General features: G+C 41.3%; 1 protein-coding gene across 1 annotated transcript in view; it reads right to left on the bottom strand.

Moving 5' to 3' along the window:
- Positions 1-27,671, bottom strand: part of LOC124870219 — a 98,543-nt gene that overhangs the window by 47,879 nt on the left and 22,993 nt on the right. Inside the window, exons 21-47 of the mRNA XM_047368771.1 lie at positions 24,225-24,394; positions 22,733-22,886; positions 22,575-22,651; positions 22,313-22,493; positions 22,074-22,229; positions 21,654-21,787; positions 18,536-18,694; positions 18,251-18,434; positions 17,945-18,156; positions 16,340-16,528; positions 16,084-16,217; positions 14,761-14,920; positions 14,575-14,658; positions 14,115-14,252; positions 13,017-13,139; positions 12,850-12,942; positions 12,561-12,778; positions 12,276-12,469; positions 11,406-11,654; positions 10,377-10,597; positions 10,074-10,238; positions 9,092-9,169; positions 4,257-4,628; positions 3,172-3,525; positions 1,824-2,153; positions 1,600-1,731; positions 1,354-1,506 (exon numbers count right to left, since the gene is read on the bottom strand). Of these exons, the coding sequence (XP_047224727.1) occupies positions 1,354-1,506; positions 1,600-1,731; positions 1,824-2,153; positions 3,172-3,525; positions 4,257-4,628; positions 9,092-9,169; positions 10,074-10,238; positions 10,377-10,597; positions 11,406-11,654; positions 12,276-12,469; positions 12,561-12,778; positions 12,850-12,942; positions 13,017-13,139; positions 14,115-14,252; positions 14,575-14,658; positions 14,761-14,920; positions 16,084-16,217; positions 16,340-16,528; positions 17,945-18,156; positions 18,251-18,434; positions 18,536-18,694; positions 21,654-21,787; positions 22,074-22,229; positions 22,313-22,493; positions 22,575-22,651; positions 22,733-22,886; positions 24,225-24,394 (4,814 nt within the window). The remainder of the gene's footprint in view (positions 1-1,353; positions 1,507-1,599; positions 1,732-1,823; positions 2,154-3,171; positions 3,526-4,256; positions 4,629-9,091; positions 9,170-10,073; positions 10,239-10,376; positions 10,598-11,405; positions 11,655-12,275; positions 12,470-12,560; positions 12,779-12,849; positions 12,943-13,016; positions 13,140-14,114; positions 14,253-14,574; positions 14,659-14,760; positions 14,921-16,083; positions 16,218-16,339; positions 16,529-17,944; positions 18,157-18,250; positions 18,435-18,535; positions 18,695-21,653; positions 21,788-22,073; positions 22,230-22,312; positions 22,494-22,574; positions 22,652-22,732; positions 22,887-24,224; positions 24,395-27,671) is intronic.

The raw sequence follows: 27,671 nt of genomic DNA, 5'->3' as shown, positions 1-27,671 counted from the left end.
TGCTGAAATGCTGACCTTGGTTTTCACCAAACAGAACACAGTGCATTGTGGCCAGACACCTCTGCTTTGGTCTCATCTGTCAATACCTTCCAGAGGTCTTGTCATTCATTCAAATGCAACTTTTCAAGTATCTCTCTTTTTGGAGTGAAGATACTTTATCCTGGCAACCCTTACAAACACATCAGCAGTTTGTGGTCTATTTAGATTTGTCCAACCATTTAACATGCTAAGCAAGGTCTAACAAGTGAGGTGGCGCAGGACCAAAGCACAAACAGGACAGGAGCCGCATGGTGAGTTGAAAGGTAATTTAATAATATAACTGTTCTCAGGCACTATAGCAGGGAATACAGGCAGGGTAACAGGCAAGAACACAGAGACGTGGAAGTAGGGATGTCAGCAGTGGATCTGGCTGAGAACAACGAGAACCAGAGGGTAATAATACTGAGGAAGGTAGGAAAATGGACCAATGAACACGGAGAACTAATCAGGAGGAATGTGAGGCAGCTGGTGACCAGGAATGCAAGGTGGAGGTGGATGGTTGATTAACACAGAATGATCAGGGAATCTAACAGGACAGGGAATAAGTAAACACTGGAAAGAACTAGAGAACATTAACAGGGAGGAACCAGATCTATTGGGAATACAAACTCAAATAACACAGAAATTCCAAGGAAATAGTCTAAACACAAGAATAAATCATGAACTTAACCCAATATGAACAGTAACAAGAACACACACAGGCAAGTGCAGAGAAACCAACAAAGAACCAAAACCTAACACAAACAGATCCTGACACTGTTTTTTTTATATAATTTATCTAAAAATTGCTGTTTGACCTAATACAAACTCTTGAAAGTATTTCTCACTCTAGAATGAAGGACTTAAACTTCTCCATGAAGTGTCTCAATACCATTTACGGATTGAAGGGCATAAAACATATCCCTTTAAGGTCATTGCTGATGTCTTTCCGACTTGCTATTGTTTCAATATACAACTGTATGCTCCAGACTAGTAAACTGAGTTCTAAAGACTAATTAGCAAAATGGCGACGGTGTACATTGTTGTTTACATACAGCTTTTCCCGTTTGGCCTTTTTGTTCTATAATCTGTTGTGTTTTTTACAGTGGAGGCTAGATTTAAATAATTTCCAAAACCAGTTAAAGAGCAGATCATTTTATTACCTCATAATAGCTCAGAACCTAGAGTTGAAAGAGGGTTTACTTTCTTTATAACCTGGTTATATACATGATGAGAAACATTGCGATCGTGGGTTTGGACACAAATCTGGTTAACTGAGGGCACGTTTTCATAGTGCACATTATCTGTCAGAGTTTATATGATTGCTGTCCTTACCTTTTGATTTCCTGCACTGCTGTTAAAAGCAAAAGAACATGAACCATTGTTGTGACTCTCAGAATTTATTGTCAGTGAAGCATTCACAGGCAGACCCAGTTTCCTCAGCAGGGGCATGGAATGCTTTAGATTAAGAAATGCTTCATTTTGATCCTGCAGCAGAAGAAAATTGCGAAAATGTCAATGGAAACTGACATGACAAATGGAGTTTATTTGAAAATTTTCAGGACATTTCTGTTTTCAGACCTCCGTTAGTCTTGCAGTTAGCACAGTGTGTAACTCTTTGCCATCTTTCACTATGAAGATGTGAGAATAAACAGAAGCTGGCGAGAGGAGCAGCGAACCTGAAGCCTGCATGCTGTTTGGACTGCCCAACTCCTTTTAATACAAGCAGGAAAATATCAATTAATTAACTGATGTTGCTGAAGTGATACGTTTTGTGAAAATAATATAATGTAAATTACCTGTACCTGAATCATAGTGCAGTTGTTGTTGTAGAGCAGTGACACCTGCAGGTCAGGCTGTGACATCACACCCCCGCTGGCTCTGAGGCTGCACTCCTCCATTTGCACGAGTACTTCTGCATCATGTACTCCAGAGCTACTGCTTAATCTCAGTCTACTGCTTTTAGGCAGAGCTCTGAGGGCAGGACTGTCATGATCCAGCACAGCTTCCACACTCAGCTCTGGCCAGGGTTTAGCATCCACCCTGAGGAAAGCTCTTCTGCCCTTCAGATCAGTCTCCATCGTAGCTGTCCACATACCTCCAGGATGCTTCCACACTGAGCCATTCACATGAGCCTTTGTTGGATTACACATTCTGGATTACAACTGCTCTGTTTCCCCTTCGCCTCAGGTAAAGAGTTTGGTGTCATCCTCGACAGTACTCTCTCTTTCCAATCTCACATCAATAACATGACCCGGTCCGCCTATTTTAATCTGCGAAATATCAGTCGTCTTCGCCCCTCCCTCACTTCACATACTACTGCCATCCTCGTTCATAGCCTTGTCACTTCCCATCTTGATTACTGCAATTCCCTCCTGTTCGGTCTTCCACACATATCTCTTCACAACCTTCAACTAGTTCAAAACTCAGCTGCCCGTATCATCTCTAGAACCCCTTCCTTCCATCACATCACTCCTGTTCTGTCAGAGCTCCACTGGCTCCCCATCAAGTTCTGTATAGACTTTAAAATCATTATTCTCACTTTCAAGGTTGTCCATAATCTCGCTCCATCTTATCTATCCCATCTTCTCAACGTTGCTACTCCCTCTCGCACTCTCAGATCCTCCTCGTCTATTCACCTGATTGTTCCCTCTGCCCGTCTCACCACCATGGGGGGGGGGGGGGGGGGGGGTAGAGCTTTCAGCCGCTCTGCTCCTCGGCTCTGGAACTCTCTACCGACCGATTTAAGGAACATAAATTATCTTTCTCAATTCAAATCTTCACTAAAGACTCACTTGTTTAGGACTGCCTTCTGCACTTGATTATTTTGCACTGTTACATTTTAATTGCTTGATGGCTGTGTTTATATTTTTATTTTAGTTTTTATTTGTTCTTGTTTTTAATATTGATTTGTATTCATTGTAAGGTGACCTTGAGTGCCAGAAAGGCCCCTATTAAATATAATGTATTATTATTATTATTCACTTGTTATTGTGACTCAAACTGGTGCCAAACTAAACATATTATCACACTCATGATATCTGGATTCATTAGAGTCCTCTTTCTCTTAGTCTTTGACTTTGCCTGTTCATATAAACCTGACAGGGTAAAAAGAAGACATTCAATTGGATAAAATGTTGAACAAAGCCATACCTGTAACACGGGGCAGTCTGTATCCAAGGCCCAAAGCCAGTGTGCCATTCTTCTGTCCTGTGAGGTTCTCCTGGCTCTAATCTTACATCTTCCAATTTTAATAATCACAGCCCCTGCCTGGTCAGAGCCTTTCGGACCCGTAGCCTCGATACTTATAATCTGCGGCAGACCTTGACTCTTCAGCCCATGGAATGAATGAGTGAAGGTCCCCGAGAGATGTGGGGTCATGCAGGACTGAATTAGCTCTAAAGACACATGTTCGTCATCCGTCCTCAGAGAGGATTTCACGATCACCTGGCAGAAAGTACCTGACAGGAGGCCATGAAGGGCCAGAGACCGAGGGAGGATCGTCCCCTATGCCAAAAACACAAAGAGTACACCGATGAAAGCAATCAGCACAAACCAGTAACAGCATACACCATACATGCAGCAAAGAAAGGTGGTAGAAGCATCATGTTGTAGGCCTTTAGTCATAGACAGTTTTTCTGCTTATACCTTTGCACATTTGCCAATTAAATAAATTTGCTCTTTGACAAAAAATATTGAATAAAATTTCAACAATCAGAAGGAGCAGTTCGACTGAGAATAAAATTGGCAAATTCAGACAAGTGATGAGTAACTGAAGCCTCAGTGGTTCAATGCTGGAAATAATGAGGATATGCAAACTCAATATATGACTGCTAAGACTCCATCAAGTACTGGTAATACTGTCTAATATGTCTACAATGCATCTCCTGTGTCTGATGAACTTCACTCCTATCTTTAAGTGTCAGAGGCGTCAGTAACTGTCTGCAACACTACCGTCTGACTTCCGATGCTACCAATTAATGCCCACAGGTATCACTGTAGACATGTCAGCTACTAAATCAGAGTCTTTCCATAAATATCATAGCGATGAATATGTACTAAAAGTAAATTAAAGCATTTGCCTTGGGTGCTATTTTTGTCAGTTAATGTGAATCTGGCACTTCTTATTTAAAGACAACTAATTTTAAAAATAATAAAGAAGCAATGTTTATGTAAATAAATTCATTTTATTAACAGGAATTTATTTACATAAACATTGCTTCTTTAAATTCTATTACCTGAAGCAGAGGACAGTGGCTGGTCACGTTCACAATGATAGAAGGCTGCACAGCTTCTGTCTGTGAAGATGTCATTTTACCCACATTTCCCCTGAGATAACATTGTCCCAGATCCAGGCTGAAATCCACTTGAGGCAGATATCCACCTGGGACATTCAGCGGTGGGGCCCCGCTGGTAGGAAATCGCAATGTCTTTACTGCATTTATAAAGTGCAGAACAGATGCATGTAGACTGTGATGAGGATTGCAAGTTAGGAACAGAGTGAGAGCGCCTTTCTGTGCCCCCTCAGCATGGAGAACTGCACTAAGGTTTGTGACACATCCAGAATGGCTGACGGAGATGCTGGCTGAGGCCTGTGGATGAATGAGTGTCTATAGGGGGAAAAAGAGAGAAGACTTATAACTGAGGTTTCTCTTTACTCCAACAATTTAGACACAACAATACAGTATTTTAAGGTAAAGGATACATAAGAATGTCTACAGGTATAGCTTGACATCAATAGACTCTTGGTTGAGTTTTTATGGAAAGCATTGCTTGGAGCTCCTTTTCAAGATTTTCATTTTCTGTACATACAGGTCCTTCTCAAAATATTAGCATATTGTGATAAAGTTCATTATTTTCCATAATGTAATGATGAAAATTTAACATTCATATATTTTAGATTCATTGCACACTAACTGAAATATTTCAGGTCTTTTATTGTCTTAATACGGATGATTTTAGCATACAGCTCATGAAAACCCAAAATTCCTATCTCACAAAATTAGCATATTTCATCCGACCAATAAAAGAAAAGTGTTTTTAATACAAAAAACGTCAGCCTTCAAATAATCATGTACAGTTATGCACTCAATACTTGGTCGGGAATCATTTTGCAGAAATGACTGCTTCAATGCGGCGTGGCATGGAGGCAATCAGCCTGTGGCACTGCTGAGGTCTTATGGAGGCCCAGGATGCTTCGATAGCGGCCTTTAGCTCATCCAGAGTGTTGGGTCTTGAGTCTTTCAACGTTCTCTTCACAATATCCCACAGATTCTCTATGGGGTTCAGGTCAGGAGAGTTGGCAGGCCAATTGAGCACAGTGATACCAGGGTCAGTAAACCATTTACCAGTGGTTTTGGCACTGTGAGCAGGTGCCAGGTTGTGCTGAAAAATGAAATCTTCATCTCCATAAAGCTTTTCAGCAGATGGAAGCATGAAGTGCTCCAAAATCTCCTGATAGCTAGCTGCATTGACCCTGCCCTTGATAAAACACAGTGGACCAACACCAGTAGCTGACACGACACCCCAGACCATCACTGACTGTGGGTACTTGACACTGGACTTCTGGCATTTTGGCATTTCCTTCTCCCCAGTCTTCCTCCAGACTCTGGCACCTTGATTTCCGAATGACATGCAGAATTTGCTTTCTTCTGAAAAAGTACTTTGGACCACTGAGCAACAGTCCAGTGCTGCTTCTCTGTAGCCCAGGTCAGGCGCTTCTGCTGCTGTTTCTAGTTCAAAAGTGGCTTGACCTGGGGAATGCGGCACCTGTAGCCCATTTCCTGCACACGCCTGTGCACGGTGGCTCTGGATGTTTCTACTCCAGACTCAGTCCACTGCTTCCGCAGGTCCCCCAAGGTCTGGAATCGGCCCTTCTCCACAATCTTCCTCAGGGTCCGGTCACCTCTTCTCGTTGTGCAGCGTTTTCTGCCACACTTTTTCCTTCCCACAGACTTCCCACTGAGGTGCCTTGATACAGCATTCTGGGAACAGCCTATTCGTTCAGAAATTTCTTTCTGTGTCTTACCCTCTTGCTTGAGGGTGTCAATAGTGGCCTTCTGGACAGCAGTCAGGTCGGCAGTCTTACCCATGATTGGGGTTTTGAGTGATGAACCAGGCTGGGAGTTTTAAAGGCCTCAGGAATCTTTTGCAGGTGTTTAGAGTTAACTCGTTGATTCAGATGATTAGGTTCATAGCTCGTTTAGAGACCCTTTTAATGATATGCTAATTTTGTGAGATAGGAATTTTGGGTTTTCATGAGCTGTATGCCAAAATCATCCGTATTAAGACAATAAAAGACCTGAAATATTTCAGTTAGTGTGCAATGAATCTAAAATATATGAATGTTAAATTTTCATCATTACATTATGGAAAATAATGAACTTTATCACAATATGCTAATATTTTGAGAAGGACCTGTAGTTAAAATACTAACTGCTGAATTTTTCACTCTGGAACTAACTAAAAGGCTTAAAGTGCCTGTAAGAGGTTTACATCCATTCCTAATCTGTAAGAATGTTCTATTAAATTTAGGCTTTTTAATCATGTGTTTGAATTATATTTTTTTCAGGATGGAATGATGATTAAAAAAGAAAAGACTGAAAATAAGAATTAGATGAATAAGTTAGAATGTACTGTGGATTTTCTTTAATCCACAAAGGAGCAGACTTTTACATATAACTTTTAAATATATTTAGCTAAGCCCAAAACTATCTGTCAGAGTCCTGATATGAAACTGAGAAGGAGGAAGCTAAAGATTTGCGTTATTGCCATATCCGCCTGTGTGAAGTTTTTGAGTTTATTTACTTTCTCTACTCAGCCAGGTTCTTTGTTCATTCAGGTTTATTGGATTCCTTCTGTTTAGTTTATGTTACTTCCTGGATTCCTGTGTTAGATGTGTTTGTTTTATGTTTGCGTATAGATCTGGTTTCCCTGTGTTTGTGTCCTCTAGTTTAGTCTCATTTACTTGCTTCTGTTCATTTAGATGTGTTTTGGTTATCTCCATACACTCGCTATTCGTTTCTGTTTATTAGTCATTCTCCCTCTGTATTGTTTAGGTTCCCTTGCCCCCAGCTCTTTCATATTCTCCTGATTAGTTCCTCTCCTGGTTCACTCTCCACATTCCTCAATATTTAGTTCTCTGGTTCTCATTGTTCTCTGCCAGACGCACTGCTGACATCCCTACTTCCATGTCTCTGTGTTCTCGCCTGTTACCCTGCCTATGTTTCCCTGCTGTAGGTCCTGAGTTCAGTTTTATTATTAATTAACCTTTTGACTCACCATGCGGCTCCCGTCCTCCTGTCTGCGCTTTGGTCCTGCTCCACCTCCTAACATGACCGCCATGATAAAGACGCCTTCCAACCTTAAAGACTTGGAGCTCATCAGCAAAAATAAAAACATGCTAAAAGCTGCTCAGCTATTATAAGAAGTTGTTTAATGCTTTAATGTCAATAAAGATTTTGTCAGAATTAATACTCCCTTTATATTGTCTAATAGTCTTTTGAGAGATGTCTGTCTCTTTTTATCAGAAACACATTCTTGGTAAAATAAAATCATTTTAAATCTAAATCTTTGAGGTGTAAGCATATTTTTGGACCTAACTGTACATACATCATTGCTAATATTTGGTTTAATGTTCCTTAGCATATTCCACACTTTTTATACCTCTTAAGCTCATGGCAGAATTCTGGCTGGATATTTGGCCACTCTTAACAGAGCCCATTTAAAAGAGCTGTTTTGCCAACTTTTAAACACGGTCAATAATTTAACAGGGTTGAATTTGGTACTTTGGGTTAGCCTGCTTTATGCATTCAAAATCCAGTCTTGTTGTGTTTTATGTGTGTTTGACCTGTGCTTTATAATTCTGGGCTATTTTAAGGAAAACATTATTGAACAGAAAACAGGTAATGCAGCATAAATTTTCAAAGCATTATAAATGTTATACGTAATATAATGTAATAGTCAGAAAGGTAAGAATCATATTTCAGGGGAAGATGGTTTCTATGCTTTCTTTTTGAAGGGAAACAAGTTCTCTGGTCTCTTGTTTCCTCTCTAACCTTAAGAAGGAAACATCTCTGATGGGCAAAAAATGTCTACTTCGTTGTGCTCTCCTTTTCTTCCCTGAATCTGTTCGCTAAGACAAGGAAGGAACACGCATAATTCTCCACCTCAGCCTGGGCTTGACTTGGTGTGCTGGACAAGACCATGATGAGAAGCCTTTGTGTAACCGCTGAAGTCAGGTTCTGCCGAAATGTAGCTCTGAAAGATGTGAAGGGCTTCCAAGCAGCGGTGGCATTCATCTGTGCAGATGTGTTGTTGATAAATAAATTTGCTCCTCCAGAAAAGGAAGAATGATGGAGCTGACCCGACCCCTTGTTTGTAATAAGGGTAGCACTAGAGGACAACTGGTACAGGAGGCTCCATCCTACCTCAACTTTATGCTCCTTCACTAGCATAGATACGTAGCATTTGAGGAAGTCCTGTTGGTCTTCAAAGCTCAGTAGCCCTTTCAGAACATTTCTCCCTGTTTCGCCATGAAAGGTTAAAGAAGTTTTATTTTGTGAAGCACTCAGATTATTGCCAACCTGGATCCAGACTACTCTTCCCACCCCTGTACCTCGTACAGAAGCCAGCAGGTTGAAGGCGACAGAGTTGCAGGAAACACTCACTTCTGCCCTAATATCACATACACTTTTTATCTTCACACGCCCTGTCACTACAGTTTTATGTTTAACACTAGAAGTCCCATATTGAAGCAGTCCATGCAAAGCATATAGCCCAAGAGTCTCCAACCTCAGTCCTACTCTCAAATCTGCTCCCCAAGGGCCGCCATCATCCCAGTCCCCAGAACCCACCTCTGGGGCCCAGGCTGAAGGAAGACCCTAACACCAGATTTGCTGGGCACCCCTAAGTATGTCAGAAAGAACACAGAAGAATGGATGAGGTTGGCTCTGAGCTCCTTCTGGCCACTGGAACTGTAACAGCCTTTAGCTTGAACTTGTAGGCTAACGTGAGAAAGTGACAGGCTATAGCATAGCCTGTTGTGTGGTCCTTTGGAGTGAAAGGCTCGTACCTCCACAGAGTGGTTTGCCACGTTTCCAAAGCAGTGAGCTGAGAAGCGTTCTTCGGTGGTGACCCCTGTGCAGTTCATCTGTGAAAACAAAACATCCTGTTGGCAAAATGTTATTCATTTTCTGAAATAACTTTATTTAAGCCTGCCAAAGATCATTATTCCAGTCTCAAAGCTGGATACCCTTTCACACCAAATAAACAATTGCTTTCTATGAGTCAAACTGTGAGTTTTCTAAAATGATATGATAAACTCTCTCAGCCGCTGCTTGTGCTTTTTCTCCTCGTTCCTCATCACTAAATGTTATGCCAGTACTTAATCTTGACAGTGTGAAAAATGCACAGCTACATTTTGCATTTTAACTTTAACCTTCAAGTGTCACTTCTCTTCCCCTGGCAGCAACTTAAGTATATGCGCAAGTTAGAGGTATGTACACGTTTTTCAAGCTGGAATTCCTAGCAGGAAGACAGTGCATACTAATGTCTTTATATGCACAGCGCCTGAGACATGTTTCTTTTGTTTTGGTTTTTTTGCATAAATGTTTGTTTGGGCTGCTTGGTGCGATCATCATTCGCTGCAGCCAAAGCAGTGACATCCCCCATTGGCATTGCAGTTGCAGTCTCAAAAGCCTTACAATAAATGTCTCTACTTGGATTAGTGCCATGTGGGTGTGGTTAAATTGTAGCCTTGGCAGCATGGCAATACTGAGACCATCTACTTTCTGTCTTGCTTTTTAATTTCATTGTGTAGTCTTAGTACAGTGTGAACAGGGCCTATGTCATTATGACAAAAAGGAAGATGTGGCCAAAAAACATAGAAGGAGAAGAGACTGATTATTTCGAAATTTGCTAAGTAAACCAGATTTTTCAACCAACATTTTAAAGAATATTTTCTTCAATAAAAGGATAGTTTTTACAGTTTGTGTACAGCATCCAGTATAAAACTTGATGAAAAAAAGGATAATATTTTTTGATGTAAAATATACCTGTAAAGAATTAGGTAAGAAACCATGAAGTAACTTCATGTGTTGCCATAGCATCATGACCCAAGCGGCTGTTTTGTTTTTTGATCCCATAATTAAAAGGATCTCTGCCGTTCTCTTATCTTCCATGCTAAGAACCAAGCTTGTGTCAAGTCCTCCTGTTTCTAACTGAGAAGAAAAAAAAAAAAACAGACAAACTGTTTAAATATGAGCATGGGCCTACATCCTGACAAAGACTATGTTTATGTATGTTAATGTATGCTTATTAAAATAATCACAAAGAGAAAATACACATCATTCCTGCACCTGGTAATGTGCAGTGGCTTGGAATGAGCTTGCCAGGCCTCGTTTTTGCAGAGCTTTGACTTGATGCTGTAACCTGGAGAAGTACTGCCATCTCAGGTCTATCTTGTCTCTGTGAAACTCTGCTTTGACATGCTCAGTCCCAGCCAGCAGCTCTGCAAGGACTGACAGTCCAACCTCATCCCGGGTCCACTTCACCTTAGCACTGCTGTCAGCAGGCACACCTGCAACCAGAACCCAAATTAATTAAGCAAGAGATAAATGCATGTGTATGTATTGAAATTACTGGAGATGCACTGAGAAATCAGCTTGTGATTGGAACATGCAGATTTTAAGCTCAACTGCCCCTGACTGATGACTGGCTGATTGGAATCAATAATGATTAGTCAATATGCTCTCAGGTTGCATTGACAATAACACTTCTCAGTGTGGATGCTATTACTGAAAGAAGGCTAAACATTAGCCAATTTTTATTATCAGTTGGGCATTTAAAAAGAAGTACAGAGATGCAAGAAATCATTCAAAAGAAAACTGCAATTCCTACAAGATGTAGAGACATGTCTGCAGTTTATTCAGGCAGTGAGAGGGCACGAGACTATCAGGAGATGACAGGAAGGCTAAATGTATAGGTTTTAACTTTCAGCCTCTATCTGTCACAGAGCATCCTGGATCTGAAAATGTTGGCAGCCTTTTGAAAGTCTCAGTGGCTCTGCATTCTTTGGGGAATTTTAAAATCAAAACCCTGATTTACAGTGACGGCTCTCAGTCACAAAGCATGATGTTTCCTCTGCTCCTTATATAGACAATTATCCGCTCACAGCAGGAAGGCTTGAATAATATTTAAAACGTGTTATTTTGGATATTCTTATATTATAGAAAGTAAATAAGGAACATCTGAACTGGATAAAATGGGTATTGGCACATCCAAAATTAGATTTGGACACTAAATTTCGATCAGTACATTTCTAGTATAATATAATATAATATAATATAATATAATATAATTTACACTTTATAATGTATAAAGCTCACCTGTGGTGTTGAGGAGATGGAAAGAGTGGGATAGCTGAACATGGATCTCTCCATTTCCCTGGTTCTCCAGGTGCCGGCTGGCATTCACACACAGATTCTGGAGTCCGGAACAAACACAAAGCCAGTTCTGTGTCTGCTGGGAATTATCTCCCATCAGTCCTTCTTCTTTGACCAGACTTTCTGCAGCATGCAGCTGATGTCTCAGCTCTATGCTGTGCACAGTCTCCATCACATGAACTCTCAGATGTCCTGCAGCAGCATGCACACAGAGCTCAAACAATAATGGAATTTGCATTTTTTCTCATGTAAAGAAGACACCAATCAGGTAATAATATAACAGAAATCATTTTAGTCTGTGCAGTGCCTTGCAAAAGTGTTTATGCCCGAACTTTTTTCACATTTTTCACATTTTTTTTACAACAACAAACTTTAACGTATTTTATTTGAAAAGTGAAAAGTGTGGCATGTGTTTCTGTTTAGCCCCTTTTAGTTTGATAAACCTACATAAACTCCAGAGTAACCAGTTGCCTGTAGAAGTCTCCTAATTGTTAGAGTCTACCAGTGTGTAATTATGTTTCACTTTTTCTTAAAGATTTTGAAAAACCATGCATCCTATTCTTCCACTTTATAAGGATGTTGAATAAAAACCCAATAAAATCAGAATCAGAATCAGCATCACTTTTATTGCCAAGTTTGTACAGACAAACAAGGAATTTGACTGTGGTACACTTTGCTCTCAGTGAGGATTGTTTTTTCTGCATATATATATATATAACAGTGGAAACACATTAAAGTTTGTGGTTTTAAAGACACAAATTGTGGAAATTCTAAAGGGGTATAAATATGTTTGCAAGAAACTCTAAGCTCTACCTTTTGTTAAAGTATCAGAGTGCTCTAACACTCCATCAATATCCAGGCTTGGGGGCAGAACTTCCAAAATGGACATTGAATGGCGAACGTTCCCCAACAAAGCCAGCTGGAGACCTTGGGAGATTTTTCGAGACCCTTTGACCTGGGCCAGCAAGGCCTCCTGTCCCTGTGTGAAGGAGCCATGCAGAGACACTCTAGAAGAGGATAAGGAGACAAAAAAAAAAAAAAAAAATTTCTAAAGTCCATAAAATATTTGTTCAGATACACAGATAATGGCAGACAAACCTGCCGGCTGACATGTTGGCTGCCATGTTTAGCTGCAGGTAAGTAGCTGTTGGAAAGAGGCTCTGGGATAGATTCAGGTTCAGTCTCACTGCTTTGTCTCGATTGTGGAGCCGGTGGGACATCTGGCCATTCAGAGTCACCCTGTTTTTCTCATTAGCTCCCACAAGCAATGAACTGCTTCCTTTGCCAGACACTGACGTGTCTACAGCAGCTTTCACCTTGATAAAGCATGGGGTTTAATAAAATGCAATAAAAACTAAATTGTTGCAATTGTTTTTAAAGTGCCCACCTCTAGCTTTTTGGGAATCTTTGATTTGAAGGGATGAGTGAGAGAGGAATGGAGACTGATTCTTCCTGATGTTCGGTTCACCTGTACTGAAAGCTACAAAACCAACATGGCCGTTTGGTTCCAGATGTTTAACTAACATTAATCTGAATGTATGTTGTGTTTTTTACAGTCACTTTGCACTCCTGTCGCTCTACTCTCAGCTTTCCTCTGGCCTGGTAGTGAAAATCGTTGTTGTGTTTAGCGATCCAATGTAAGTCTCCCTCCACCACAGCAGAGGAGGGCAGCTGCAGCTGTAACAGAAACAACACAATGAATGGCCTTTTCAACTCTACACTATTTTACAAATGATTTGTATTATATATCACTTCTATATACTTTAATATCAACTAATTACATCTGATAAATGGTTAAACTTGATATTTCGTAGTCAGTGTAAAAAGAAAAAAAACTCTTTTTCACTTGTGGGTTTTATATGTAATAAAAATAACCTAGAGTTCAATAGGTTTGTAATTTATTTAGCATACAAAAACGCACACACCAATTAGTTAAAACAGCAACAAGAAATAGGCAATAAGATCCCAAAATCAACACTTCATGCCCTGGTGGTTTAAAGAATTACAGTAACAGGAGAAACAAGTCATTGATATTGAATAGTGTGGAACAGGTTCCAAAGCCATTTCTAAGGCTTTGGGTCTCCAGGGGACCACAGTGTGAGAACACATGAAACAGCGATGGACCTTCCCAGGAGAGGCTGACCTACAGAAACTACTCCAAGAGATTATCAACGAGTCATTCATGAGGTCACAAAAAAGGCCAAAACATCTACAGCACCAAAGGCCTCACTTGCCTCAGATAAGGTCAGAGTTCTTGGTTCAACAAAAGGAAAGAGTCGGAATCAAAACTATTCTGCCAAGAAGATTGGGCCAGAGTTTGTCTACAGGGATGTAAAGAACTCACTGCCAGTTTGGCAGTTGTTGCCTCCAAGGATGGGACAACCAGTCATTAGATAAGCGGCAGCTACTACTGGGCCAGGTAGGTTTAAATAGCTTTTTTACCTTAATGAATGGAATCATGATTTTAAAACTGTTATTTTTTTACTAAGGTTATCTTTGTATATTAAAATGAGTTTCATGATCTTAAACATTTAAAAGTGACAAACGGTTAAAAACAGAAGAACTCTTTGAGGTAGCAAAAAACGTTTTCTACAACTGTATGTAAAACAATTAAACTGAAAGAGGGTGAAGACTGAGGGTGAAGTGGCTTACCTGTAGCTCATGAATGAAGTTGGCTTTCATTTTTATTTCCTGTTGATTTGAATTCGAGGGACTCAGGTGAATCTGCCCAAGGAAGTTCAGTTTCTCTTCACTGTTAACCAATAGCTTCCCTCGAACTTGTCTGTGTGTCTGAAGAAGAGCATAAAAAGTAGACATTGAATATTTTCTTTGATAATGGACCTACAGTAAAAAGGAATAATCTGTCCTCCCTCCACTTTATCGATTGATCATGCACCTTACCTTATTTTAATATATTGCCTCGTAAATCATACAATATAATATTTATTATAACCCATAAGGTCTTCAGAAAATAGCTTTTCAGAGTTAAAATAACATGTTAAAATAGTTTTGGAGCCATTAGTGCTGGAATAAATTTGACTTTCAGTCAATTTTGGGTTCAGTTTCTTCATTAAAAAACAAACCTTTAGTGTTTTGAAGATGCACAGTTTACCTGGTTGCTGGTGACAGTCACACATACTTCTGAGTCTGATGGAAAAGTGTCAGAGCTGAATGTATGGATGAGTGCAGAACAAACCTGCACACCAGATTATATTTAAACACAAAAATCACTGAATGCAGCATCACACAAATTGGTTATTGTTTCTTAAGGGAATGAATTACTTAGCAAATCACTTACAAATGGGCTTGGGGGCTTGTAGCTGACAGTCAGGGTGTGGATGACCTCTTTGTTGTCATGGACACCAGCTTTAGACTTCAATATGTAAAGGCCTTTAATGAGGTCTATAGTGAAGGTCTCCCGCAGGAGAAGAGTCTGAGGAAAGGTTTGGAAGGGCTGTCTGTACAAGATGGTAGATAGTTAAATCATGAGTGCTGAAGCTGTTACTTCCTGCTTTCTAATAAAGTGGAGCTAAAAACCATCAATGATGATGCTGACGTTAGCATCCAATTTACAGCTTCCAGTTTGGCACTTGACTAAAGGGCTATTCTGCTGCATTTAAGGCCCCTGGTTTGACTCTTTGGAAATTAAATAAAGGTTTCTATAAATCAAAAACCATTGTATTTTTTACAATGTGTCATTTGTGTAGAACAATTCTGCCTAGGTTTGGAATTTTAAGGTGTTTTTGTTATCAACCTGGAACCCTCATGTTGTGTAGTTTTTGAGTTGGACCAAAGTGCAGACAGGAATGCATGGTGAAGGATTTAATATTAAAACAGAAAACTTTCAAGTCTTGAGCAGGGCGAACAGGAAATGGAGAACAGACAGAGAAACGAGCGGGGTAATGGATAGAACAACAGGGTAACAGAAGCACATAACGAACAGAAAAACCAATAGCTTAAATACTGAGGCAGGAGAGGAAACTGACTAAGGAACCTGAAGAGCTAATTAGTGGAGATGTGGAAGAGGTGTGGCAGAATAAAAGCAGGGAAGCTGAGGGAGGGAGACTAACACAGAGGGAGCAGAACCGAGACACCAAATAAATACTATCCAAGGAGAAAACACTAACATTGCTCTAAGGGAAATAAACAAGAATACACAGAGAACAAAACTGAAGAAATAAACTTAAAAACTAAAGAATAAACTAATATGGAAAAATATTATGAACAATAATGAACACACATTTAAATGAACTGAATATGGAAAGACCTAAAGAACATAAATAAACAAGAAGGGAATGATCAGAAAACAAACAAATGAAAACCAAAACCCAGACACCCAAGGGTCATGACAGAAACTGATTTAAGGTGAAGAAAATGCCAAACAAGCTCTAAAATCCCACTTCTTTCAGATTTCAGAGTTAAATAAAATAATTCAATTTAAAATTAAACATTCCAACAACAAGGAACAAAGGATGTAAGGAGTAATTAAATATAGTAGAATAGCCCTTTAGTCAAGTGCCAATTTGGTATCTTCCAATCAGATGCTAACTTCAGCCTTGTCGTTCACTGGTGAATTTCATCCTACAGACTCTGTTCAGGCAAGCCAGACTAAAACACAGACCTAAACTGGAGCAGGGCTGCTTTCTGATACATCTTCCTGTCCCTCCTCAGCTCCTCCACCACTCCCTCTAACTCCACTTCCATGGTCGGACTCTTGGACTTGGAAAAGCTGATCTTTACAGTTACATGCCTCTTCTTCAACATGCCCGTAAACAGAAACAGCTTGTCAGGACATTACACAAGAAGCAAAAGATTGACACCCCCATTCTATAATTAAATGAGCCTTGCAACACTCCCAGCCCAATGTTCCCACCCACCTTATCAGCACAGCTCACTGCAGAAGCAAAGCTGACGTTTTGCTTGCCATATGTGGCGCTCATCAGCAAGGAGTGGTTGGATTTAGAGGTCTCCAGAGAGATGTTGACTTTCAGAGGAGGAGTCCAAAGTGAACCCAAGGAGCCATGGGCCTTTACAGCCTGCTTCCCCATCACACCCCAAACCTCCGCCTGGAGAGGAACAGTGATTACATTATGAGACAAAGAAAGCATCATTTTACCATCCAGTAGTAATAGAAATAACACTGCTTTCTGCAAATACATTTGTGGAACCTTTTAAAGAACCTGTACACTGATAAATAATACATTCATTTGTCTGATGGGTAAGCTGAGTGGGGAAACTGCAGTGCCGTGCAACAGTATTTGTTTCCTTTTCTCCATTTTGTCCTGTTACAATCACAAACATCGGTGAATTTTATGTGGATTTTTTATTAATAAGAATTTGTGTGATTTTTATTAGTAAAAGTGTGACATCTTTATGCATGTAGCCCCTCTACTGTGATACCACTAAATAAAATTAAGTTTTTCTAAGAAGGCCTCAGAGGTTTGTTGGAGAACAGGAAACAGCATCATGAAGCCCGGGTCAGAGATAAAGTTGTGGAGATGTTTAAAGCAGGGTTAGATCACAGAACAATATCCCAAGCTTTGAAGATCTCACAGAGCTTTGTTCAAGCCATCATCTGAGAATGGAAAAGCTATGGCACAACTGCAAAATTTCGAAGACCCAGATGTCCACCTGCACTGACAGTTGCACTAACATCATGCTGTTGGAATGCTTTTCTATAGCAGGAAATGAGAAGCTGGTCAGAGTTGATGGGAGACGATCTGGAGTTAAATACAGGACAATACTGGAAGAAAACCTGTTAGAGGCTGCAAAAGACTTAAAACTGAGACAGAGGTTTTCCTCCCAGCAGGACAACAACTCTACAGATGCAGCCAAAGCTACAATGGAATGGTTTAGATCAAACCATATTTTTGTGTCAGAATGGCCCCGTCAAAGTCCTCTCACTCACTTAAAACTGTGCACATATATTTATATTATATTGTAGATATGTTTATACTGTTTAATTTGTATTGTATTGCACCGACTACGCCAAAACAAATTCCTTGTATGTCCAAAAACGTACTTGGCAATAAAGCTTTTCTGATTCTGATCTGATTCTGATTCTGATTGCCTAAATCCAATGAGATACTGTGTCAAGGCTTGAAACTGATGGTCACAGATTTTCTCTATCCAATCTAACCGAGTTTGAGCCAGTTTGCAAAAAAGAATGAGCAAAGCTGGTTGAAACTGCAGCTCTAACTGCAAAAAAAAGTGCTTCTACTAAGTATTGACTCAGGCAGCCTGAATACAAATGCATGCCACACTTTTCAGATTTTTGTTTTGTAAAATAATCTTGCAAACTCTAACAGTTTTATGTCCACAGTTAAGCACTACTTTGTGTGGGTTAATCACATGAAAAACTAAGAAATTACATAAAATGTATTGTTGCAATCTGACACAATGTGAAAAATGAATATTTCAGCAGGGCACTGTAAGTCATTATTTTTGAATAGTTCAGGGTGAAAAGCTAATATATTGTTTACTTGGATGTAGGTAGCAGCTGGTGTGTAGACCTCCAGACGGGCTTCCTTCTCTCTGCTCCTGTCCTTGTAGAAACCATCCAGGACCAGATTACGGACCGTCAGCCACTTGCTGGCTGTCAGAACCGAGGTGAGGTGCAGGGTGTGGCAGTGCGGCTGGCTCAGCTTATGGGTGGTGTAAATGTACAGCCCTGGTGTGTCCATGTTGAATGTGCCTGGAAGGAAATAAGGGGTTATAGTCAGTGGTTGGATGCAGATGTTTAGTATTTCCAACAACAAAATACTCATGGAAGGATAAGATTATTTTACCTTCCCATTTTTTATGAGGAGAATTTTTGGGAGGGCTTTTCCAGTGTAATCCAGCCACCAGAGGCATCAGGTTGTTGTAATTGATTTTTAAGTGAGTGCTGGTCTCAGAGCCATGCTGCATCAGGTGAGAGTGCATCAGCTGAGTCCTGTAGTTTAAATTCTTCTCTGGCAGCTGGAGATTAAACTGGAAACATCAGGAAGAAAATGTCACCTTTAGGAACACAGAACATCTTACTATGGTGCTTGCAGAAATGATGAAAAAACGAGGATCTTAGAAGGGTTTACCTCCAACATGTAACTGGTGTGGTTTTGTGTGGTCTGGTTTTTGAAGGACTGACTGAGGAGAAGTGTATGCCTGTTGTTGATCTCATCCCAGTGTTTCCCATAGCTCATGTCCAGGACTGATTTAATGTGGTTCGGGCTCTCTTCATGCCTGATGTGGATCTGTCACAAACATTTAGGTCAAGTCTCATTGTGTTAAACTTGAGAGAGAGCAAATACATTCTAGCAACAATCATCAATCACTTCTTTATTACAATAACTAAAAATTATTAGGTTTAACCTAGAGGGGTTTGAGTGCCCGAATGATGCTAGAGGCTATGTTGTCTGGGGCTTAAATGCCCCTGGTAGGATGTCCCATGGCAAACAGGCTCTAGGCGATGGGTCAGACAAAGAGCATTTCAAGACACCCTCATGAGGACTACACGATCGAGGCACGTGACGTTGCCCGGTATGGCGGAGCCGGGGTCCCACCCTGGAGCCAGCCCTGGTGTTGGGACCCATCAGAGAGCGCCTGGTGGCTTAGTTGCTCCTTGCGGGACCCGGCCGGGGCAAGCCCGAAGGAGATACACAAGGCCATCCTCCATTGGGCCCACCACCTGCAGGGGGAACCGTGAGGGACTGGTGCAAAGAGGATTGGGCGGCAGTTGAAGGTAGATACCTCGGCGGCCCGATCCCAAGATGCTTAGGCTGGCTCTAGGGACGTTGTCATATCATCAGACCTTCGGCTGCATGTTTTGGACACTTGGGTGAAGAGAGGGGCTGAGCTGTCCACTGATCACCACCTGGTGGTGAGTTGGATCTGCTGGAAGTGGAGAAAGCTGGACAGACTTGGCAGGCCCAAGTGCATAGTGAGGGTCTGCTGGGAACGCCTGGCGGAGCCCTTGGCCAGGGATGTATTCAACTCCCACCTCTGGGAGAGCTTTGACCAGATTCCGGGGGATGTTGGAGACATAGAGTCTGACTGGACCATTTTCTCCACATCTATTGTCGATGCTGCTGCCCGTAGCTGCGGCCGTAAGGTCTGCGGTGCCTGTCACGGCGGCAATCCTCAAACCCGGTGGTGGCCACCGGCAGTAAAGGACGCTGTCAAGCTGAAGAAGGATTCCTATCGGCTGTGGTTGGCTTGTGGGACTCCTGAGGCTGCTGACAGGTACCGTGAGGCCAAGTGTGCCGCGGCCCGGGCTGTGGCAGAGGCAGAGGCAAAAACCCGGGCCTGGGAGGAGTTCAGTGAGGCCATAGAGTAGGACTACCGGTTGGCCTCGAAGCGATTCTGGCAAACCATCCGGCGCCTCAGGAGGGGGAAGCAGTGCTTCGCCAACACAGTTTACAGTGGGGGTGGGGAGCTGCTGACCTCGACTGGGGACATTATTGGGCGGTGGAAGGAGTACTTCGAGGATCTCCTTAATTCTGCCATCACGCATTCCCTGGTGGAAACAGAGGCTGGGGACCTGGGGCTAGACTCTTTCATCACCCAGGCTGAAGTCTCTGAGGTGGTTAAAAAGCTCCACGGGAGCAGGGCTTCAGGGGGGGATGAGATCTGCCCTGAGTACCTCAAGTCTCTGGTGGTAAGGCCTACGCCAGGGTATTGGAGAGGAGAGTATGGACGATAGTTGAACCTTGGCTTCAGGAGGAGCAGTGTGGTTTTCGTCCCGGCCGTGGAACACTTGACCAGCTCTATACCCTCTACAGGGTACTCGAGGGTTCATGGGAGTTTGCCCAACCGGTCCACATGTGTTTGTGGACCTGGAGAAGGCATTCGACTGTGTCCATCATGGTGCCCTGTGGGGGGTGCTCCAGGAGTATGGAATTGGGGGCCCTTTATTAGGGGTCATCCGGTCTCAGTACAAGTGGAGCAGGAGTTTGGTCCGCATTGCCAGCACTAAGTTGGACCTGTTCCCGGTGCATGTTGGACTCTGACAGGGCTGCCCTTTGTCACTGGTCCTGTTCATAACCTTTATGGACAGGATTTCCAGGCGCAGCCAAGGGCTGGAGGGGGTCTGCTTTGGGGACCAGTGGATTTCGTCTCTTCTTTTTGCGGATGACGTGGTCCTGCTGGACCCCTCTAGCCAAGACATACAGCATGCGCTGTGGCGGTTCGCAGCTGAGTGTGAAGCGGCTGGGATGAAGATCAGCTCCTCTAAGTCAGAGACCATGGTTCTCGACAAGAAAAGGGTGGCTTGTCCTCTTCAGATTGGAGGGGAGTTCCTGCCTCAAGAGGAGGAGTTTAAGTATCTCAGGGTCTTGTTCACGAGGAAGAATGGAGCGGGAAGAATGGAGTGGGAGATCGACAGACGGATCGGTCCGGCTGCCGCAGTAACTGTGCCGGTCCGTTGTGGTGAAGAGAGAGCTGAGCCGAAAGGCGAAGGACACGCTGGAGGGACTATGTCTTTCAGCTGGCCTGGGAACGCCTTTGGCTTCCCCCAGAGGAGTTAGAGGAGGTGGTTGGGGACATCTGGGCATCTCTGCTGAGACTGCTGACCTCGCGACCCGGTCCCGGATAAAGCGGAAAATGACGAGTACAAGTACGAGGTTTAACCTGGCTTTTAATTAAAAAGTTATTTGGCACTATATAATATTAGTAAAATCCGAGGCATAGATTAGTAAATAATTCTTGTGATCAGTTCAAATACCATCTATCTATCTATATCAAATGCAAATTAAGCTCCCTATCAAAGTTCCCAGAGCCTTTGGAAGAGAAACTGACCCACAGCATCACACATCCGCCATCAGGCTTAAAAGCGGATATGAGGCGCTTCTACACATGTGCATGCTTTGTTTCACACCAAATCCACCTGGAGGTTCATTGTTGAGGTCTCCAAACAGGAAACAAGAAGTCATGGATCACTCAACAAACTCAGATCAATTTAAAAAAGCAAAGAATAAATAGAAAAACGCTATAGTTACATTGAGGTTGTTTGCGGTACCAATAATTGTGCCAGCAGTGATTTTGTTAAAACCACAGGCACACTGCTTCCCCCTCACTGAATAAATATTCTCAAATCCTAGATTGGTATTTTCTCATTTAGAATGTGAGATGATGCTGTAGCCAAAAAACAGACACTCATTCAAAGCATCTTACAGATCTTTACCATGGTGTGGCCACCACTGAATGTTCAGTCACCTTGTGGTTGATAGATGCTGTGTTACTGCAGTAGAATTCATGATCAGCTCTCAGGATGTTCGTGTGGTTTGAGTCGCTCCCTCTCCTTAGTCTCTGAGATGTGTAGCACTCCTGATGCAGGTTCCGGGATTCCCCTGTTAGAACGTGGCAAATCAAAATATAAAACTAAATGTAGGGATTTTTCACTAAGCATTGTGAGTTTCTTGTAGAGCAGAGGTCTGCAAAGGTGTGGACCATGAATCTATTAATTTTCAACATATTTACATAATGTTTGTTTTTCAAAGGTTTTACATTTCAACCAGTTTCCATTACAATTTAAAATGAATTTCACACCATACTGTACATGTAAATTGAAACCCTTATTAAGAAGGTAGTTTTTAACCAGTTGCTGACATTGATTTGGTTGCAATCTGTGCTGACCTCTCAGACCATATTTGACCCTAAGAAGAGAGCTCCACACGGCCCCCTTCTGTTCCATCAGTCCCAGCATCCTGGTGCCCACTAGTCCAGGTAAGAAGAGCTCCGCCTCTAAAGAGTACAGACTGCTGCTGAGGTCCCGCTTCCGCTCCACAGCCACTAAACAAAGAAAGCTGTTTGTTGAGGGATCTCTGTAAAAGCACATGTTTTCAGGGTGGCAACAATAAAAACAATAGTGTCACCTGAGAGTGAAGCAGTTTCTCTGAAGATGTTCTTCAGAGTAGCAGAGAAGCTGCTCTTCCTGCCCAGTCCACGAGTAACGTTAGCAGACAGAATTATGGGGTGTTCATCAGTGGCTGTCTTAGCTTCCAGGTGGTAGTGTGTTCTCTGCTCAGATTGAAGGCTGGTGCTGTCCACCATACCCTGCAGATTAAAGTGGACACAAAAAAATTCAGTCAAATACATTTTCAAAATACACCCCCTATCTTCCCATCGAATACTTACCATGATATAATAATAAACACTGTCAATTACAAGTTCTAGCTTCCCTGACTTTATAGTCCTCTCTTGTACAAGTTGTCCTAAAGAAAGAAAGAACACATTTTTAAACACTAAACATCTGAGAAATCCTTTGCCTGTTTCAGACTTCCTCTGGGCCTGACCCTGTAAGAGGATGGCTTTCAGTGGATGTTTGATTCTTAGCAGCACTCTATGGGAGCTGAAGGCCAGGTCCAGAGACATATCCCTGGGAATGGAGGACTGAGGTGTGGCGAGTAGCAGGTGGAAGGAGGCCTCTCTGGGAAGCCAGGTACCCCTCTGTAACACAATAGTAAAGAAAAAACATGCAGTGCCTGTTTTATGGCATGACTGAGGGTGGCCATTCTACCCTGATCCATCCGCATCAGAATCACACTTCTTTTTCACAGACTGATACATTAACACCACAAACATCAATGTATTTTGGGGGGATTTAATGTGACAGACCAAGACAATGTGGTGCATAACTGTGAAGAGGAAGAATTTAAAAATGACAACAATCTTACAAACAAAAATTGGAAACGTGGCAGGCCTTGTAGAACCGCCGTTTACAATAACAGCAAGTCTTTCAGTGTATGACTCCACCAGCTTCGTGCATAAACACACTGACGGTTTTCCTCATTCTTCTTTGCAAAACAATTCAAGCTCAGTTAGATTGGATAAAGAGCATCTGTAAGCATACTGATTTTCATGTCTTGCCACAGATTCTCAATAGGATATTAACTTTGACTAGGCCAGTCTAACACATGAATTTACTTTTGTCATACCTGCTTGTGTTTTGAGTTCTTGAGTTTGTGTTTTGTTATTTTACCTGGTCTGGTCCTTTGTTTTCTGTCTCCCTGCACCCCAAGCCCACACCTGTTCTGTGTTTTCCCCTGATCGTCTGGTCACGTGTGTCATTGGTTCCCCCTGCTGTCCAGTTTTGTATTTAAGCCCGTTTGTTTCCTTTGTTCCCCGCTGGTTCCTTATGCGTTGTTTGTGTTTGTGTGCTCGACTGGTACCCTGTCCACGTCCAGCCATGAGCAATAAAGTGTCATCTTACCTGCAAACCTCAAGCTCCAGGAGTTCTTTCCCGCATATTGGTCCAACAGAAACCCACACTATGACAACTTTGCTTTAAACCATTCTATTGTAGCTCTGGCTGTATCTTTAAGGTCACTGTCCTGCTGGAAGGCCCTGCTTGAGCTTTAAGCCTTTTTCAGCCTCTTACAAGTTCTCTTCCAGTATCGTGTGTCTCTTGGCTGCTTGTTTGATTTATTTTGTACTAGTCTGGCCGCTCGATTTAGCTGGACAGTTCTGTCTTAAAGGTTTGCAGCAGTCTTTTTATTTTCAGATGATCAACCATACTTATCTTGAAATAGCAAACAACAACACTTTTTAGAGTTCTTTTGTTAAAAACTGAGAAAGTACCAGAACAGTTTTTTCCTCCACTTCACACATGTGTGCTACTTTGTGTTGGTCTATCACATATAATCCAAATCAAAAACTTTGAAGAACATGTAAGATGTCAAACTTTTACATTTTTGGCTTCTTTAGGCAATGTCAGAAGGAAAAATGTATTTATATTCAAAGAAACAATTTCATGTACATTAGTATATTTAATAGATTTACGTTTACCTTATAATGTAATGAGTATGCAGCCTCCAGCAGATAGTAATAGAGGCCCTTGTCCAGCTTCAGCAGCCTGAGTGAGAGATGGACCGGTCCAGTAGGGGGGAAGGTAATGCCAGAGGCAAGTGATGGGTAGGAGACATTGGAGCACAGCTGCCAGCCAATCATTTTAGACCCTGCAAGGAACCATATTTCAATTCAATGACTTCCAGGGCACGGACGGCTGCTGATCCTGTGGTTATTGAACGTATGAGTTTTTATGTGTTTTAAATACCATTTGGAGTGTATTTCTTGTCAATGTTGTATTTTGATTGTTATTGCCAATGCATCTATGTGCAAAATTAATTTTGTAATGCTCTGGCTATTTTTCTGCTTGATGATGTTTACTCCTGGGAGCAATTGCTGGGAAGGACAGTAAGATGCCTTCATCTACACGAAAGAAAATCTACTGTCCACTGGTCATGGAGGCGAAAGAAAGACAGGAAGAAGCGAGGTTCAAGAGGAGGAGTTAGGCACCGATTCTGGAAGCGTCAGACTGGATTCCCACTGCCTGTTATCACCCTCACCAAAGTGCATTCGATAAACAACAAATTGGATAATTTAAGGCTCAGATCTGTTCATGACTGTGAGTTCAGACAGAGCAATCGTGTCTGCTTTACAGAAGCTTGGCTTAAAAAACACTATGCAACACCAAGCCTACAGGGGTATTCGACAATATGCGCAAACAGAGACGTACACACCTTACTCAAATCTACTGGAGGAAAGCTGTACCTGTTTGTTGACAAAGGTTGGGTTTCACGGTACACTATACAGGATAGGTTTGCACCCTGGACTACGAAATATTGAAAATTTCATTCAGAACGTTTTACCTACCAAAGAAGTTCGAGCAGATTACTGTGATAATTTCTTATGTGCCCGGACCGACCAGTGAGGCTGCCAGTGCAAAGATAGCAGAAAGTTATAATAAGGTGCTCACCCGCTCCTCCAATCAGGCCGTCTCGATTTTTGGGGACTTTATTTCACATGACTTGTTGGATCATCTGCCCACTGTCCAGCAATATGTGGACCACCCCACATATGTAACAGCAAGTTCTGAGTATCAAAACATTTAAAAAATTGGCTGTGTGAGAAAAGGAGTTAGTTTAGAGGGGAAATTTTAAAGACTAAAATTTATTTAAAAAATAAAATAGAGGGTAGATTCATGTAAGGTAGGCTTGGGGGGGACATTTTTAAATACCCATTAAATTAAATCAATGCGTTTTTTCATTTATTAGATACTATGGAAGAGAATTTAAGTGCACCCTTTCATCAAACATTTTGACAGGTGGGCGGGACTTCCGGTGAGGGCGGGACTTCCGGTGGGGGCCATATGGGCGCCATGTGGTTGCCATGTGGGCAGGAGGTCACGTGGTCAAGCAGGGGGGTGTGTCCAAGGGGGCGTAACAGTGGATGCTGATTGGTTGTCGTCATTAGGGGCGATACCTTAAATGAGTCAATTAAAACACAGGGGTGTGTTTAAGGGTGTTACGGGGAAGGCCTTAAATGAGCCAATTAAAACACACAGGGGTGTGTTTAAGGGTGTTATTAATAATCTGTATGTTTTTTCAGGCGTTAATACATCTAAAAAACAAAAAAAAGACATGCATCCTTTTATATTTTAAAGGTATAATCAACTTAATGTTGACCTATCACATGAAATCCTAATAAATGAACTGTGTAACCTGACAGAATTGTAAGTTAATTTTGCTTTACAGCAGGACCTATTTGTTGAATATATGAGCCAGTCTAAATCCGTTCAAAATAGAAAAGACCTAAAAAGTAAATAAAAAAATTGTGCTTCACTACATCGATGGAACGAGAAAAACCTTCAGCTTCTGCGTCAACATACTGGAAAAGCAGCTGAAAGAGGTAAGACGAATATGAGATTAACAGAAAAATAAAAGAACTTCAGTATACTGTTTCCAAGTTACAAATTGACTCTAGCAATGATGTGTTTGTTTTTGAATCATGAGAGACTCCATTTTAGGAAAAAGGAATGATAATTTTAGTTACCTGTAGCTTTTCTAAAACATTTACTTTTTCATCTTAGAGTAAAAGGTTATTCAGGGGAGTTACAGTTATACCATATCCAACTGTTAGGGGCGATGTCAGGAAGGGGCAGTTACGTCTGTTTATTAGATAACCATATCACCTTTGAACTCAAGAAGGGTTTTGGTCTTAAAAACATAGTCTTTGCAGTTGAGATAACACTGTCATGTTCTGGTATAAATACTGTGAGTAAAATGTTGTTCGGGGGCTGTTTCATTGGTTAACCTCAGTGTCAGGGTCTTCAAATGCTGAATGTCTTTGAACCATAACACTTGTTACATTGAAAATACCAGTACTGACAAGAAAAAATGTCGGTAAATATTTCAGGAAACCCGGAAATTGTGGCTTCTACTTCTGATAATTCACAAAAGCACAATGACATCTTTAAACGTAAGTAAGTAAGTAAGTATTCATTTTTAAGAAATCATTAAATGCATGTGAATGTTCTCTAATTTTGTTTATATATATTCTTTATATATATATATATATATATATATTTGTTTCTTTGTCATAGAACCCACCGCTGATGACCTTGATGATTTCATCTTGACACAATCAGATTATGGTAAGTAAATGTTAAATGCAATAAAATATATATATATATATATATATATATAAATATATATATATTATAGTTAACCCTTGACAATGTTTCAATTTATAGATTTGATGAGAGAGGTAAACCCGAATGATCAAGTTGGAGGGTTCAGTGGCTGGAATCGACAGTCAAAATTGAGAAGGCGAATTATTTCCAAACAAGAGAAACCCGCAACAACAACAACTGAAATTAAAACTGATTCTTTGAATACTCCCCCGTCAATTATCATCATTTCCCCTGAAGACACACTGGATAAGTTACCAGCACCACCAGAAAGTAAGTAAGTCCTAAGAACTATCTATTTTTCTTTGAGAGTGAATGTATTTTAAACCTCAGATAAAAACTGTTTACAGATTCGACTGAGAGCTCTGTGGAAGACACAGCTGTCGAGCAGCAGCAGCAGCAGCAGGGTAGAAAAAATAAATAAAAATGAAATAAAAACAATATATATGTATTTTAAGCATAGTTCAATAAAATGTCATATAAAGCTGTTTACAGATACATCCAAAGATGCCACATTGAATCCGCACCGTTTCAGTTCAACAAGAAGTGAAATCTGGAGGTTTTACCGCAAAGAATCGGAGTAAGATAAAAAAAAAAAAACTTGTGTATTTTAAAAACTATTTTTCGTTTTATTTATGAACGCTGTGCTGCGCAGCGTAAGATAACTTTTATTGTCTTCTGTTTTTATAGAATATTTAACCCCGGCCAAAAGACAGCGACTCTCTGCGCTACAAAGCAGAGCAACGCTAGTGAGTGGATTAATG

The sequence above is a fragment of the Girardinichthys multiradiatus genome, chromosome 6 (genome assembly GCF_021462225.1).
Source record: "Girardinichthys multiradiatus isolate DD_20200921_A chromosome 6, DD_fGirMul_XY1, whole genome shotgun sequence".
Taxonomy (NCBI): Eukaryota; Metazoa; Chordata; class Actinopteri; order Cyprinodontiformes; family Goodeidae; genus Girardinichthys; species Girardinichthys multiradiatus.
The sequence above is the reverse complement of the archived record's forward strand: the minus strand, read 5'-3'. Positions and strand labels throughout refer to the sequence as shown.